At 51.7% G+C, this 16,615-nt stretch overlaps 1 protein-coding gene across 4 annotated transcripts in view; it reads right to left on the reverse strand.

Moving 5' to 3' along the window:
- The window catches only part of BCL11B (BCL11 transcription factor B), a 100,878-nt gene that overhangs the window by 73,137 nt on the left and 11,126 nt on the right, over positions 1 to 16,615 (reverse strand). For 2 of the 4 annotated variants that reach the window (XM_031002024.3, XM_031002026.3), the window contains exon 2: positions 12,661 to 13,026. In XM_031002024.3, coding sequence (XP_030857884.1) covers positions 12,661 to 13,026 — 366 coding nt within the window. Of the gene's footprint in view, positions 1 to 12,660; positions 13,030 to 16,615 lie in introns of all 4 variants that reach the window. The other 2 variants (XM_031002023.3, XM_031002025.3) reach the window with 1 other exon arrangement.

A 16,615-nucleotide genomic window follows, 5' to 3' on the forward strand; every position in this document is an offset into this window, starting at 1 on the left:
CAAAACGCCATGACGGTGCCGTTTACACAATACTTGCCTTGAGAGCCCAGCAAGTGTAACATACTGTTTCATATTATAAGTATATATGTATACGCATATTTTTAATACTACCTTGACTCTTGTTATAGCAAATCAATTCTGCCTGGTTTAGATTTATTTCTGAAAAATGGAAAATAGAGATGTGGCTCCAATCCTAGCCTGGAAAAGCTGTCACAGTGAAGGTAAACTTTTAATCGGCTACAGGCGAACAGTATACCGTTTTATTTCCAGAGTAACAGCTTTGGGAAAATGTTTGAACATTTTCTTAAGAGCTTTCTGGTGGACAGGCTGGGCGTCCAACCACTGCTTTTCTGGGCCTTTAAGGGCCTGTTGAAGTGCTTTAAACAATTGGAGGCCAATTCTTAACACACAAAACTAGAGACTCCTAGCAAGGTGACGATTTGCATACAAATTCTTGTTGGAAGAGGTTATCCTAAGAGAAGTCAGGCTGAAAGGAGGACTGACATTAAATCCCTGTAATTCCAGGAGCTTCGGTGTCCCACTCTAGTGGAGGGTTCCATTCCCACACAATTGGGAAAGCACTTTTGTCCTTGAGAAAAGCGCGCTTACTCTTCTCCCACTCGGAAAGAAACTAAGGTCCCCACGAAATCCCCACTTTGAGATGGGGCTGTTGCCCCTGGATGATCACATTTTTGTACAAGGGAACTCCCGGAGGCTCCTTCCGTCCCGGCCTCACCTGGATCCCGGGAACCGCCCGCTCTGTCCCGCCAAGGTGGGCTGAGGAAGACGGCGCCACTCATCAGGGCAATGGCGGCGAGCGGAAGAGGGATCCCCGTGCGCCCCCAGCACCCGGGACGAATGCCACCCCGGCGAAGCGACCTGACCGGCGCGCAGCGGTTTCGGGGAGGGGACCACTTCCACATTCCCCATGCCCGAGAAGGTCACCCACCCGGGAGAGCGCCCAAGGGCCAGAGAGGAGGCGACTGGTGGAGGAGGGGCGGCCCCGTGCGCACAAAGGGGCCCGGGGCCGGCAGGCTCCCCGCCCTTGACCTTGGGTCTCCGCCTCCATCCATCTCCGCCGGCTGCCAGGGAAGGGGGCTGGCCCGGGGCCAGGGGCGTGCTCGCTGGGCTGCTGCTGGGCTGGGGACCGACGGGGGCGGGGGGAAAGGAGCCGGGAAAAAAGACTCCAGGGCTGCAGAGTGCTCCGAGGAAGCCTGCATTCCACCTCCTTCAGGAGCCGGTCCCGAGGCGGCTCCGATTCACTGCATGCCCCCCGCCCCCCAAAGCAAAAGTTGCATGGATGCACGAGGGAAACCCCTTCCCAAAGCTAGCCCTTCGACTCGCCCACCCCCCGCCTTCCTCGGACCCAGGCCGAGTGGGGGAGGGGAGTGTCAGGGGAGGAAGAAAGGAGCGCGCCTTCCCTGCGAGGCCAGGCGCGGGCTGGGTCAGCTGCGCCTCCGCCCGCCCCTCGCCGCCCGGCTCACGCAGCTGCTCCATTAAGCCCCCGAATTATGCATGGACCTTGAGCCCTCTCGGCCCTCCCGCCCCACCAAGGCACAATCAACGTGCGCAGCGGGCGCGGGTCAAAGAGAGAGGGAAGGAGGTGGACGATGGGCGCAAGGCCGTGGGCGAATCAGAGGCCGGCGGCCAGGCGGGGGCCAGGCGCGCCCGCAGGCCTGGGAACAGTGCCGAGGAGCCTCCCGACCCGGCCAGGGCCAGCCGGGAAAGGGGCACCGCTCGCAGGGGAGGCCCCCGCGCAGTTTTGAAGTTGCCAAAGTGTCCGCGCCGTGCCGGGTGCGGGGTCCGGGAGATGCAGCCGCCCCCGCGGAGCTCTGCGCCCCTGGCCTCGGGGAAGGCCATTGTGTTCTCCTGTGTGGCAATGAAGGGGGCTATGGACCCCAACCATTGAGCCCTTGGAGGGAGGGGCCCGAAGTCCCCCTCGGGCAGGGCGGGGGAGGCTGTCTCGCGGGCGGCGGAGAGGATGGGTATGATTTGCTCGGGATAGGCACCGTCGCGGGGAGGGGAAGAGGCCAAGCTTGAGGGGCTGCTGGAGATGGAAGGAAGTGAGAGGAGACTTGCAAGTTGCAAACGTCGGGGAAACCGGAAAATTGCAGTAGCGGGGAGGCAGGTGGCGCCCAGAGGTTCGGAAGCAGAATTGGGAGGACTTCGATGTCCACCTCGCAGACAGTGACCCAGGCCCCAGAGGGCTCCGCAGCCTGGAACCTCGCGTCCCGCCTCCCCGCAACACGCTGTTTTCAGCGTTCCAGAGCACAGCGCTGCAGTCTACGCTGCCCTGACGCTGGAGTGTGGACCTTGTTTTGCTCCTCGGGGCCCGTCTGTTTCTGGAAATGACTTCTTTCTCTCTTTCCCCTTCTCCCCAAAGCAAAGGCCAGGTCAGGAAAATTATATACTTCGTTTTCCCAACAAATAAAGTCGCCTAGTTTGCAGGGAAAGTTTTACAAGCCAATGATGCAGAGAGAAGACCACACTGTTTAGCTTTCTTAATTGGCTGGCTTTGAACTTGAGGTGGGAGGAGAAAAGAACCCGCTCCAGCCCCAGGAAAACTTAGTTTTGCTGGGTTTACCAACTCCAACAGTTTTTAGCCAGCTGCTGAAGGTGGCAGGGAGTCACTGAAGGTTTGTCCCATTTTCTCCCGAACAGAGAAGAATTCAGACAGTTGTTGTCTCTCTGAGCGCAGGACAGCCAGTCTCTGCCCTCAAACCCCAAGGGAGGAGCCTGGAATCCCTGGTTGGCTGGCTCCACTCTCCAGAAGGTGTGCTCTACCCTGAAAAAGGCTTTGAAATAAAGCCACCTTCTCCACTCCTTTCCAGGATGCCTTTGGCACCTGCAGTCATCAGGAGGTAGACGCGTGTTTTCTGGACACTCTTGTGGATTGGACGGATGGCTTCATCTGTGCCATATCACTAGAGGCACAGCCTAGGCACTGGGGCTACCAGCCCCTAGGGCTCTGTGCCTCTGGATTCATCTTCAGTAGACGCTGACCCACGCACCTGTTTGCCTGCACCTTTGAGGTTGTGTCCACACCCGCAACCTGAAGGCCATGGAAGCTGCCCAGGCACTCAGCCCCCAGGGCAGGGGATGGGGGAAAACAGCCCTGATCAAACATTGTCTTTGCTTAGAGACAAAGCAGGCTGTCCTGGGCTGGGGGGGCTCACCCTGCCCTTGGCTGCTGCCTTCTCTCCACACCAGGAGTGGGGGAGTCTGACTTTTCACCTCCAACAAAAAGGCTATTTTGTTACTATTTTTCCGCCCAGAGGAGGCTGTGGTCCCAGTTTCCCAGCTGTCTGAGCAGGAGGGGCAGATGCTTTCACAGACCTGTGGCTGATCAAGGGCTCCCTCCTCCCTCCCTCCCTGCTCTCCTCTCCCAACCCTCAGCACAGACTCCTCCTTTCTGAGACACCCCAGGGCCCTCCAGACCAAAACCAGCGGACCAGCAAGAAGGCGTCAAGAAAACTCAAAAACAAAATAAAATGAAGCCTCGGGTGCCTTGCCTTCTCCAGCAAGGCCTCTTCTTCCCTGGGTCCAACTCGAGGCTTGCAAGTCCTGATCACACCCTCCCCTGAGGAGGCTCCCACTCCCTGTGTGCCCAGAGGTCACTGGCCGCCCCCAGCAGGCTCTGGGCCAGGGTGGGTCCAGATCTTGCAGGGCCCTAGGTTTATACAATTCAGGGTACACTCATCACAAAGAAAAGAATGCCAAACCACACAGGGACATTAGGGACAGGGCCTGGTCACACGAGGGGCTCTGAGCTTCAGCTGTTAACCTCACGGTGAGTGGACCAAATTCTCCCATAAGGATCTTCACAGCCTGGGGCAGAAAGACCTAAGCTTTCAATCTAACAGTTTTCATTTTCACCACCAGTTTCTTCAGAGAAAACTGACTCCTAAGCCTCATTAATGTGAAAAATGAGGAAAGTTGGGGGAACTACTAGGTGGGAAAGGAATTGAGGTGGGAAATGCACGACCTTCTGCCTGGCTCTTGCAGTTGTTAGAAACCACTGGTGGCTCCATCTCACATTTCAGCCCAGCAGGCTCAGCCCCAGAGATGGGGAAGATCTGTCTGCTCAAGGTCACACAGCATGCCAGCCACAGTAGGATGCCATCCTAGGTCTCAAGCCAGAGTCCACTGTGCCTGCCTCTCCCCACTCTGGACTCAACAGGGCCACTTGCCTGTAACTCATGACGAGGTGGGGGCCAGCTCCTCCCAAAATGCAGTCAACATGAAACCACAGATGTGTGCAGGACAGGTGGGTGCCTATTGTCTTGGTTCTTTCACCCCACTCTGGAACCCAAGTCCCATCACCAAGATTCGACCTCAGAGTGGAAATCACTCATTGCCCAGCCAGGAGCAGAAAGGGCCTGCACCAGCCACAGTTCAAGAACACAGGATCCCACGAGGCCTGGGCTCCTGGGACATGACACAGTGAAGACCCAGGGCCTCCCTGGGAAGTCAGGAGCCTGTCCTCTTTTTTTATTTTAATTTTAATTTTAAGTTCTGGTGTACATGTGCAGGATGTGCAGGTTTGTTACATAGGTAAACGTGTGCCATGGTGGTTTGCTGCACCTACCAACCCATCGCCTAGGTATTAAGCCCAGCATGCATTAGCTATTTTTCCTAATGCTCTCCCTCCCAGGAGCCTGGTCTCTAGGCGCAACTGAGCTGGTGACTCACAGGACAACTGTGCAAGGTACCTCTCTATGACTCAGTTGCCTCATCTGCAAAATGAAAGGAATACCTGATTTACCACCCTCGTGGGGCAGAGAGGTGGATGGAATGTAGGCACAGTTATGACCACAGTGAAGAACATAACTGCCGGAGTTGACACCCTGGGACCCTACTCACCGCTGTGTGACCTTGGGTAAATAACTTAACATCTCTGGGCTTCAGTTTCCTCTTCTATAAAGTGGGGCTGATATTAGCATATCATAAGGTCATAGGGAGGATTACACCAGTTAGTATCTGCAGAGTCTTTAGAATAGTGTCTGGCACACAGTAAGATCTAGTAAGTATGAGTTAAATTTAACATCAGGCTGGGTGCGGTGGCTCGTGCCTGTAATCCCAACAGTTTGGGAGGCCGAGGCGGGTGGATCACCTGAATACAGGAGTTTGAGACCAGCCTGGCCAACATGGCAAAACCCCATCTCACTAAAACTACAAAAATTAGCCAGGCAGGCGCCTGTAATCCCAACTACTCAGGAGGCTGAGACAGGGGAATCTTTTTTTTTTTTTTTTTGAGATGGAATCTCCTTCTGTCGCCCAGGCTGGAGTACAGTGGCATGATCTCGGCTCACTGCAAGCTCCACCTCCCGGGTTCACACCATTCTCCTGCCTCAGCCTCCTGAGTAGCTGGGACTACAGGCACCCGCCACCATGCCCGGCTAATTTTTTGTATTTTTAGTCGAGACGGGGTTTCACCGTGTTAGCCAGGATGGTCTCGATCACCTGACCTAGTGATCCCCCCGCCTCGGCCTCCCAAAGTCCTGAGATTACAGGCGTGAGCCACCGTGCCCAGCAGGAGAATCTCTTGAACCTAGGAGGCAGAGGTTTTGGTGAGCTGAGATCGCGCCCTTGCACTCCAGCCTGGGCGACAGCGAGACTCTGTCTCAAAAATAAATAAATAAATTTTACATGAAATTAGGAAAAACTCCATCTCTTTGTTTCCTCAGTGAAAAGGTGACCCCAAAGGCACAGGGTGACAGCCAGTCAGCCTTATTTCTATAGATTATCAGCAGAGCCCACTCCTAACAGATTCTAGACCTGGTGGTTAATGCATTAGCCAAGCATGCAAATGAGCAACAACCACCCAAAAAAGCTGTCAAATGCCTGATAAAAAAACTTTAGTCAATTACTAACTATTTACTGTCAAATAGATGAACTAAGAATAATAATATTAACTCAGGCTGAACAGTGGTTAAGTTCACCCCTTGGGAGCCCAGCTGCCTTTCTCTCTTTTTCTTACCTTATCTCTCTCTCCTGTTTCCTGAATTACTGCTGGAGGTATGGAACTACGTACATAAAACAATAAATAAGGCCTCAAACCTTAAGAGAAAAAAAAAACACCCATTTATGTGACCAGTATTGTCTCTCTTTTTTTAATCCAATAAAACTTTCAACTACAATCAGTGCTGATGTCACCATGTTAGCTGCACACACTCTTGACTCTGGTTTGCACAGTTCACATGGCAGATGGGTCTGCCGCCTCCCTGGAAGGCCAGTGGGACAGGAAGGGCTCACCCCCTTTCTCAGCTGAGGAAACTGGGACTCCACCAGGGGAGATGGCCTCAAGCTACAGGGCTGGGCACCCTGGGATGGCAAACAGTCACCTGTCCTGACTCGAGATAATTGGGGTCTGGACTCAGCTCTGCCAGTAACTAGTTATGTAAGTTCAGGCAAGTCAGTGAGCAGGTGAGAAGGGAAGAGTTGGCAGCAAGGTCCTTCCAGGAGGCTAGGAAGCCAGACCCTTCCTCTGGATCCCACGGGCAGGATCTCCATTATCAACAACAGCTAAAACCCACAGGAACCTGTTCTATGTATACCTTGTCTGAATCAAACCTTATAACAAGCCCAAAACACAAGGAACATTATCTCCAGTTATAGGGACCGAGACCTGGGGAGGCAAACAGTTGGCTGACAGTCACATAGCAAGACCCTGGCAAAACCACAGTTCCACAAAATAAAACAAATAATTTGTATTTATGGGGGAAAAGTCTATGCAACAGTGAATATAAAATAAAAGAAATAATCATATATATGGGAAAAAATCTAAAATTCTGGCCCAGGTGCACCTGAATTTATACCGTACTTCATTCTTTGTCACCACCCATCTCTCCAATGCCCTCATTAGGAAGTACAGGACAGTATATACAAAAGCCACAGACTGCGGGCCACGGTCCCTGGGGGTCTGAGGACTTCTGGCTGTATCCACAGGGTCATATCTGGGATGGGCTTCAAAGACCATTTTGGATGGGGTCAGAGGTGGTGCCCGCCATCAAGGCCCCACCAGCCAGACAGACAGAGTTAGAATACCCATCCCCAAAATCCTCCACACCCCTTGCTATCCAAGGAAACTAGGCCTGACTGGGTCTGACTCTGTTTTGCTGTGTGACCTTCAGCAACTCCCTTAACCTCTCTGAGCCCCAATTCAAAGTAGGGTTAGAAATATATATTTCAAGGTTGAAGAATTAAGTGAGATAACCCAAGAAAAGCATCTAGCACAATGAGGAATACCAGGTAGCGCCCCTCTTCCCCACCACCCACCAGCCCAGCCCAAACTCTGCCCTGTTCAGCCATCCCAACACCCAAACCCCAGCCTGAGCCCAGGGCCATGTCCCTCAGACAGAACACTGCACTATTCCTCGGTGCAGACAGAACTAATAATTAGCTGTCACGATTTAATAATAAAAAAAGATAATCCATGCCACAACACACATGGATTTAACGCATCTTAATTTGAAGGGAAAATAACAACTCTAAATAGATCAAGTGCAAGTTTTTTAAGGCAACCTGCGAGTGGGGTTTATCTCCAGTTTCCAGCACAAGCAAGTTATTTAGTTTCTCTCACTAGCCAAGCTAATATTTTTTTTCACGTTTATTTTATTTATTTTTAAAAGTCTGGAGAGAACATTCCCAAAGCAGCATGTAAATCCCTGGGCTCATCAGAAGTCCTTTTCTCTCACACATTTTGCTTAGCAATGGGTCACCGGGGCCCCAAACCAAACCCTTATCTGTGCCCCACCTGCTAAAAGAATCTCCCAGGTAGATCCCGCGTCCCCCCTGGGTTGCAGAAGAAGACATATCAAGTGGGCAGGGACATCGCAGCCAGGGCTGCCTGCCACCTCCAAGCCCAGAGGGATCTGCCACCTCCTGTCACCTGCTGCCTGTCTCCGCACTTCTCCAGAAAACTGACATTCAGGACTTGGAGGGTTAGGGAGGCAGGCCTATGAGTGACAGCTGATAGTTAATTCCTCCCTCTGTAGCTTCATTTGGTTATGGAAGGGCTGATAACAGGCAAAACCAAATTCCTGGTGATCAAGCGCCTCCCCTTCAGTGACTATCAAGTGGGAATTATATGGAGGAACCTGTAGGAAATCACCGTGAGAGAGATCCCAGGTAAGTGATCATGGTTTTGACCAAGAAAAGCACGTACTCGGCATGCTGCCAAGCAGGGTCCACACTTTCCTGTGTTTGGCTTTCTAGAAGCATCCACTTCTCGATCATCTGCCTCAGGCCCAACCGGTGCCAGGTGGGTGCTTCCTCATTTCATCCTCAGCATAACCCAAAAAGGAGGTGCAGACGAGGAAACAGAGGCCGAGAAAAGTGAAGTGACTCACACAGGTGGCCAGCAGTGAGTGATGGGGCTGGGATTCCACCAGGGAGATGCCAAAGCCTGTGCTCCCTCACCTGAAACCCCCCGCCGGCTCCTCAGAGTGCACCGCCAGCAAAGAGATCCTCAAGGGACAGTCACCTAACAAAAGGCAGAATGGACGGGAGAGAGTCTGTCCCATGCTGACACTGCCTGTGATGGTGGATTTAGTCCCACAACCCAGCGGCGGTTTGTCCCAACCCTGACAGGAGCCCATTGCCAAGAAGACCGGTGCAAGCTGCTCTAACGCCTGAAGATGCGGCGGAGGAGGGAAAGCCGAGCGCCAGGAAAAGCTCCTATTTGCAGCACACCTACCCCCACCGTGTGCCAGGCACTCATCATAAATGTCACAATGACAGATGAGGAAACCGCGGCTCAGAAGGTCAAGTGGCTGCCGGAGGCTGGCAGGGAGCAGGGTGGGGCTCTGACTCGGGCTGTGTTCTTTCCCACACAGCAACAGACAGCCTTCAAACCCCAAACACCCTGAAAGCCCCTTTCTCCTCACCCCTCCTCAAAACACCCCTCCCAGATAACGGCTTGGCAGCACCACGTGCTCTTTGCAAACCCTGGAACACCTCTCAGCTCCCCCAAAGGATGGGTCCTGTGCTCCCCTGAACTCCCACAGAGGCAGGGAGAATGCCACAGGCAGGAACCTTAAGAAACGTAAAGACCGTAAACCTATAGGCAGCGATGTATCAGAGGCACCATAGCTGCCCTGAGTCAGACCACCAGCTAAAGACCCTGCCTCTGACCAGCTCCGCCCCATCCCCAGAGAGGCCTGAAACAAATTTCCAAGGACCTCCTCTGTCCACAGCGAATGCTCAGCAGGGAGTGGAACCCTGGATCCAGAATGCACACGTCAAGAGCAGGGCTGCTGCCAGCTCACACTCTGCCCATTATCCCCATGTTGGACGCCCGCTCCCTCCTCTGGGGGCTGTTTACCTGGGGATCCAGGTGGGGACACCCAGGGCGGAGGAAGGGCCCCAGGTGCTCAGTTGCTGAATGAATGAATGAATGCCCTCCAGAAAACAAAGCTTCAGAAACTTCCTCCCTCTACCTTCCTACTTCTCTATCATTTACCAAAAATAAAACATAACAGTAATTACTCTCCAGAATGACTATCCTGAGGAAACAGCTGATATGGGGTCCCCGACCTAGTGTGATGACTGACAGAATCCCCCCGCAGTTCTCACCCTGGGATCTCCCTTAAGGGTGGGAGGAACCCCCTTCGGGTCTGCCTCTGGAGTCCCCACTTCTAGAAGCACCTGGTAGCAAGGAAGAGCGGAGACCTGCCTGGGTATCGGGAAGGTTGCTGGCCCTGGAAAAGGCAGGACCCTCACAGCCACCAGGACCCTCGAGGTCTCCTCACCCTGGACTCCTCTGAGCCTGGACAGCCAAAGCCAGAGGCAGAGTCCAAGAATTAACAGCCACCCACTCACCAGCTACTGGCCAGGGCCAGCGAGGCCCTGGGGACAATAGCAGGTCATGGAGGGATTGGAGGACTCCTTGGAGCCCCGGCCAGGAGGCAGAAGCCTGGAGGGACAGCCGGCCCGGGGGCCAGGAGCGTGGGCAGCAGCTGGACGGGTTTCCGGAAGCCTGGGCGGAGAAGTGCCCGTGATTCCTAGTCCCCCTCTTAAAATATAAAGACTCAATTATCTCTGAGCAGCTTGCTTTACACATGAATTGACACATTTATTTTACAATAAATAACTGAAAGTTATCTGTGTTTCCTTTACTGTTAATCTACACAGAGAAATAATAAACAGGGCTTGTCTACAAAAATGCAACTACTGCAGTCCTCAGAATTCAATTAAGCTAAAATAATTAATGCTCCCACCATATTAAATTACTTTATACATTTGAGCCACTGAAGTTTTATTCTTTAATCTTTCCTTTTTATTAAATAAAGAAAAGAAAAGTTGGTGCCCAAGTAGGCAGGGAAATAGGAGGAATGGGAACTAGAAAGGCAGGCGCATGTGTGCTGTTAAAATGGGATGGTCGTCTTCAGCTGACACAGCATGTAGACTGTTTTGTGCCTTTGATTAAAATAACATTTTAAATGCTTTGAACAAACATATCTCTTTAGACTTCTAAGGGATTATTTTACATATTTCTTCTAGAATGAAGAAATCCATTCGTCCTGTTGCTGAACAGAAAGGCCAAGAGTATCTTTCGTCACACATAAAATAAAGATACTGTGGGCTGCTGCAGTATCACAACCTGGAAAAAAAAAAAAAAAAAACAGGGGGGCCAGGGTGTGGAAGGATGAGGACAAAGCTGCCTTGGAGATTAGCTTTGCCTTTTATGAAATCACATTTAGTCACTTTCTTAAACAAACCTGCCACAGTGATCTGCAGCCTCTCATTGGGAAATGCCTTCAATGTGAAATGAGGATTTGGATGTTTTTGGCAAAAGCAGCAAATCTTTCCATGGAAACGTAAATAGGCGGCCCGAGTCTCCCTAGCAAGGCCACCCCTGAAAGATCGATGTGCACTGAGGCCAGGCGTCGATACTACAGGTAAAACTGTCCCTGGAATGTGGACCAACAAAGACAAAAGGGACTCAGCACCTCTCTTGCCTGATGGCTCAGCCCGGTGAAGAGACGCTGCTCAGGTGTGCACAGCACTCTGAGAAGCCAGTGTTTACATGCCGGTGGCCTGGACATGTCTCAAAGCCCCTTGCATCTTGGAAAGTGTATGAGACACTTCATGCTAGGGCACCCATCAGAAGGCAAGGCCCAGAGGCCAATCTGGTTCACTGATGTCTCCCCAGTGCCTGGCATGAGGCTGCAGGACTCTGCATACCACCACAGTCTCCCCACAAAAGAGAGGGCTCACTAAGCCCCTTGTGCAGGTGAGCAAAGTGAGGCTCAGCGTCACAAAGCTTTGGAGACGTGGGGGAGACAGGCTTGCAGCATTACCCTGACTGAGTCCTGGGTGATGGGTCTTGATGAGTGCCCATGCCCATCCATCTCACCCTCCTAGAAGCATCCAAAGCCTGAGTCCCTCCAGAGCGCATGCTACCTTCCATGATGGAAGCATGGTAACGATCAATGCACTCGTTTCCCCAGCCAGCCACCTACTTGCACGCCGCAGAGCCAGAGGAGACCTCTGAGAGACAAGTGCCACAGGCAAAAGACTGATTAGGAGCCCCTGCTCATCTATTCCTCACACCAGGCCTGCTGCTATTATCACTTTCTGTTGACAGATGGGGAAACTGAGGCTCAGACCCATGAAGTGGCTAATCCAAAGTCAACCATCAGGATTTGAAGACTCGTCTGCATAAACTCTGATGCCCATCTTGCTCCAGGACAGGCTGCTGCTTTTTAGGGAACCCAGGCTGACCAGGCCCTCCTTTCTCCCCCAGGCCTCCTGGGCTCAGAAGTATAAACCAGAAACAAACACTCTGGTTTGCACAGAGAGCAGTGGCTCCCTGGAAGAGGCTCCAGCATGCCATGGTGCTGGCCAAGAGGGAGGGACTTCATGCTAACTCACTGTGGTGAGCAGACCCACGCCTGGGGACAGAGGGGCCCTAGACCTGTTCTCAAGGTGGTAAAACCAGCTGTCCCAGTGGTCGAATGAGTGAGCATGTCAAAGGGCATATCCAACCTCCCCCAACGGGCACAGTGCTCCAACAAGTTCCCACACCCCTGCCTGGGACCGGCCCCTGGGGTCGGGCAATGTCAGAAGCAACCTCTGAGATCAGGGGGCCTAACTCCTCATTTCACACATGGGAAACTGAGTCCAGAGAGAAAGGAGAGGGGAGAGAATGAGCACTCCCATTCCTAAGTGCCTACCAGGTCATGCCGCATGCAACAGCTCATTCGTCCTCACAGCAACCCTAACGAGGTGGGTTTCCTTAGCTGCATTTCACAGATGGGCAAACTGACATGTCCAAGTTGTGAAGACAAACTCTAACCCAAGACTGTCTAGCTTCAAAATCAGGGACTAAGCCAAGATCAGTAGCAAAGAGAGGGCCAACCAGACTTCCAAATTTTCATTCTGTGCTTCTGACCACCTCTGGATTAGCCCCCAAGACAGAGTCCCCTCACCAAAAGCCAGCAGCCATCAGCCATTTGGGCCTCCCCGAGCCCCAGGCCTGTCTCCTCCTGAAGGTCACCTGGATGGTGGACCCTCAGAAAGGGGGAGCCCTGGCTGGTGGCCCAGAGGCCATCCTGGAAGCCCCTGGGCCTTCCCCTGCACCAGCACACTCAGGCAGAGGGCATGGGACCCAGGAGGTGGCTTCCACAGCAACCAGGCAAGTGCAGCATCCCATACCTGCAATGTTCTCCTGCTTGGGACAGATGCCTTTCGTGGGTGAGAGCAGGTGGTCATCTTCGTCGGGGGTGACTTGGATCCCGATCTCCACCGGCTCGGACACTTTCCTGAGCTCGGAGCGTGAGGAGGGCGGCGGGCTGTCCTTGTCCAGGGCCTTGTCATAGCAGGCACCCAAGCTGCCGCCACACTGCTTCCTTTTGTGCTCTATAAAAACCAGGATGTCCCCCAAGGGGAAGTTCATTTGACACTGGCCACAGGTGAGCAGGTCAGGGTCGGGGCCACCCACCATCAGCCCCAGGCCACTTGGCTCCTCTATCTCCAGACCCTCATCTTCTTCGAGGATGGCGGCCTCCACATGGTCAGCCTCTGCTGGAGACAGAAAGAAGAAAGGGAAGGGGCAGAGAAGATAGAGATGGGCTTAGGCGGTCACAGCACCCAACTTCCGGTCCACCCCTTCCCCACCAAGAAGCAGCCCCCTCTGCTGCTGGCTGCCAGAGCTCACCAGGTCCTCCCCGGGGTTGGGGGCTGGTGAGCATCCCCCACAGGACAGATGGGTACACTGAGGCTCTAGGAGCAACGTTGTGCCCCCTGGGCATTGCCACGTAAGTAGTGCCGATCTTACTGCATTCTAGTTTATTTTCTGCCAGTTTCTCCCCAACGTAGTATAAGAACACACACGGACACACACGCATACACACACACCCTGGCTGCTGACAGCATGAGGTCGTGACGTGTCTCTCAAAGTTTCCAGCATCTGAGAATCACCTGGAGGGTTTGAAAAATCCCAAGGCGCAGGCAGCACCCCTGATCAGTTACACTGGGAACAAACATCGGAATAGTCTTTCAGACTCCCCAGGTGATTCCAATGGGCAGCCAGGGCTGAGAACCAGTGAGCTGGAGCCCTTTCCCCCTGCTGGGCTGGAGCCCCACCCCTCCCATCCCTTACACCTTCATTCATGCCCTCCCCATTCATGCGAATCCCACTCACATTCCTCTACCTGGGACCTGGCCACACACCAAACTAGAAAACAGAAACCCAGATGGGCGTCTAAGGGCCCGTCCTTAGGAGAGGAGGAAACCCACATGCTCAGAAAGCAACAAGTGAGTGTCAGGTTCCAAAAAAAATATCTTAGGAGAAAGCACTGCAGCAGAAGGGAGGCTGGAACCGGCTTGCAGAGTCGGGAAGCAGGCTCTCCTGCCAAGCACCCGAGGCCCGGTCAGACTTCCATTTCTCTGTAGATTTCCCCCACACTCATCAACTCCCCACTGTCCTTTTCTGTTTGTTGATTTTATTTTCACTCCCAGAAAAATGAAAGAAAGAAAATTCTCCAGACTCCAAAAGCATTTCTTGGAAGATATCAAACCACACTTTCAATGGACTGTATGTTTTTATATTTCTTTAGCAGCCGATAGATTTCTCTTGGGTTTTTTTTGGGGGGGAGGGAGTAGGGAGCCTAGGACCCAAATATTTGGAAGCTAATAAATGCCTCAAAAAGCAGCAACCTCCTCAAGGGAAGACTCGGCAGCCGAAAGTGTCATAAATAAAGAGAAGTGGACAGCGTGGAGGTTTCATATTCCCCTCGGGGTCTGAGCAAATTCGGGCTGGAATTTTTCGAGAGCAAATGTCAGTAGTCGTAGAGAAGACACGAGTGGCGGGGTCTTCAGGGAAGCCAGAGGGCAGCCAAAGGTCTGAAACCCGAGGAGGCAGGTAAATTTTAAGTTGTATGGTATTTAGGAAAGGATAATGAAAACCACAGAGGAACGGCGAGAAGGAATGGGAGGGAGAAAAATACATTCCGTGGCAGTGAAGTTATTGAAGTGCCAGAGCCAAAGAACAGATAATTTAAGGAAAAAATTCTGTGGCATCTCCCATCCTACACATAAATCACTGTTCTCTATTTTCTGAACACGAGCCTATGCAGGGCCTAGGAGAGTCCATGTGTGAAACTGAATACGGAATATACGACGATGCATGACGTACAACGCGCACATATGAACTATGTGTGGATAGGTAGCGACGTAGGTATCGCTGAGAAGAGAAACTACAATTTGAGATCCCACCTGTGGTTACAGAAAAGCAGACAGAGCCCTCGATGAATTAAATGCAGAATGCATCAGAAATGTGGCAGTACAAAAACGCCCCGCAGACGAGGAAATCCTAAATCTGTTGTCTGCATCTCTCTAACAAAAAGAACCTACAAGGTAAAGAAACAGTCCTCACAAAGCCGGTCCCAGAAACCATTAATTACACTTTAAAAAGAAATAGGAGTTTACTTAAAAAGGGGTTTGAAGACAATGCCACGTAATTAATTTACCAATTTATTTTATGAAAAGATGCTTTGCTATGGTTAAAATGTAATCACAACCTTCCCACCGAACAGAGATTCTAGGGAAGAGTGGATTCCTGTGAACGGTTTATCAGAATGTAAAAGGTAATTATTTGGTGTCTCTTTTTCCCTTTAATGATCTAACATTGAGCAATACTGTTTATATTGAAAAGCTCGCACCTTTAATTACCAATTACATATACATAATTTCAGAGCCAAAGGAGAGCGCTGTAAAAACAGTTCTTTAGAAATATAAGGATGTATTGTGCGCCATTTTTACAGAAGGTGCTCTAATAAATGGGAGGAGGATGTCAAAATATTGTTTTGTTAAAAAATAGAGAGAGAGGCACAAAAGAAATGAGCTGAAAAGCAAAAAAGGACATAATGAAATTGAGAATTCAAAGGAAACAGGGGCGAGGTGCGGTACCTGGCACTATTTTAAATACCACCCTGTCCAGGCCTGGCAAACTCCTGCATCAGTGGAAGATTTGATAAAAACGAACAACGACAAATCCACATGGCCAACTGGACCGTCCTTTCTGAGGGCGAAGAGGTTTTCTTGTTTTTTTTAATTTAATCTTCGGTTTACTTTTTTGTTTGCTTTTTTATTAACTTTTTCAGCCTCGTCCGCCCTCCTGAGTAGGAGTTCTAGCAAGCCTAAATATCTCCTCTCTGCTAGGAGGTTTTCAACTACATAATTTCAAATTCATTTTCTAATTCAAAAGAAACACAGATGAATTTAAAAATTAGCAGAGGTCACACATGCCTGTTCGCAAGCACCCCTCCTCCTCAGCTTCGTCTTTTGCCAAGACTGTGTACCAGTACTTTTTCCTTTCTCTCCTTTTTCTTTTATTTTTTTATTTTTGGTAACATCTGGTCTTCTTTCCTTTTTTTGGCAGTCTCTGCCTTTTCACTTTCCTCATGCAGCAGCCCTGCGAGCCCCCGTAATTGAGTTTGAAGGTGTCCAAAGCCGTTTGCTGTGCTGCAGCTCTGATTTCTGCGTTAAGTCCTAACAGCCAACCAACCTGGGAGCCAGGCCCTGCTGGCGTCCCCGAGACAGCCCCAGGATTATCCAGGCCTCCAGGGCTCAGTTCTGAGCTGGGATCTCCACGTCCCAGACCAGAGATCCAACTCACTGCCTCTAAGGGAGTCTGGGAGGAAAAGAAACAAACAAAAAATATCTCCTTCCCTTCCCACTTTCAGCGTTGAAAGTCAAACCCCCTGAGATGACAGGGTGTTCACCCGATTCCAAAGAACGGGGTTTCCTCTCCCCACCACCCAGGCTGTGGCGCTGCGCCTTGGCCTGCTGTGTGCGACACTTCCCAGGAAGGTAGCAAGGTCACCCTCAACATCAGGCAGCAGAGTCACCCCCAGCCCCAAATTTCTGGGTCAGAGTAAGTGGACCAAGTGGGCCTGAAAGCTCACGTTCAAGGCCTTTGTAGACACCCCCAAAGACTGTGGTTTCACTTCCGCTGGCAGGCAGATACCAAGCTAGGCGTGTAGGGTGCCTGCATATGTGTGCATGTGTCCCTCCTTAGAACTGTATCGATAATGGAAGAAATAAAGGGAGAAAGCCAAGCCCTGGGAAGGGCAAAGTGACACCCCTCTTTCTCTGCCCTATGGACACC

The sequence above is a fragment of the Gorilla gorilla genome, chromosome 15, assembly GCF_029281585.2.
Source record: "Gorilla gorilla gorilla isolate KB3781 chromosome 15, NHGRI_mGorGor1-v2.1_pri, whole genome shotgun sequence".
NCBI lineage: Eukaryota > Metazoa > Chordata > Mammalia > Primates > Hominidae > Gorilla > Gorilla gorilla.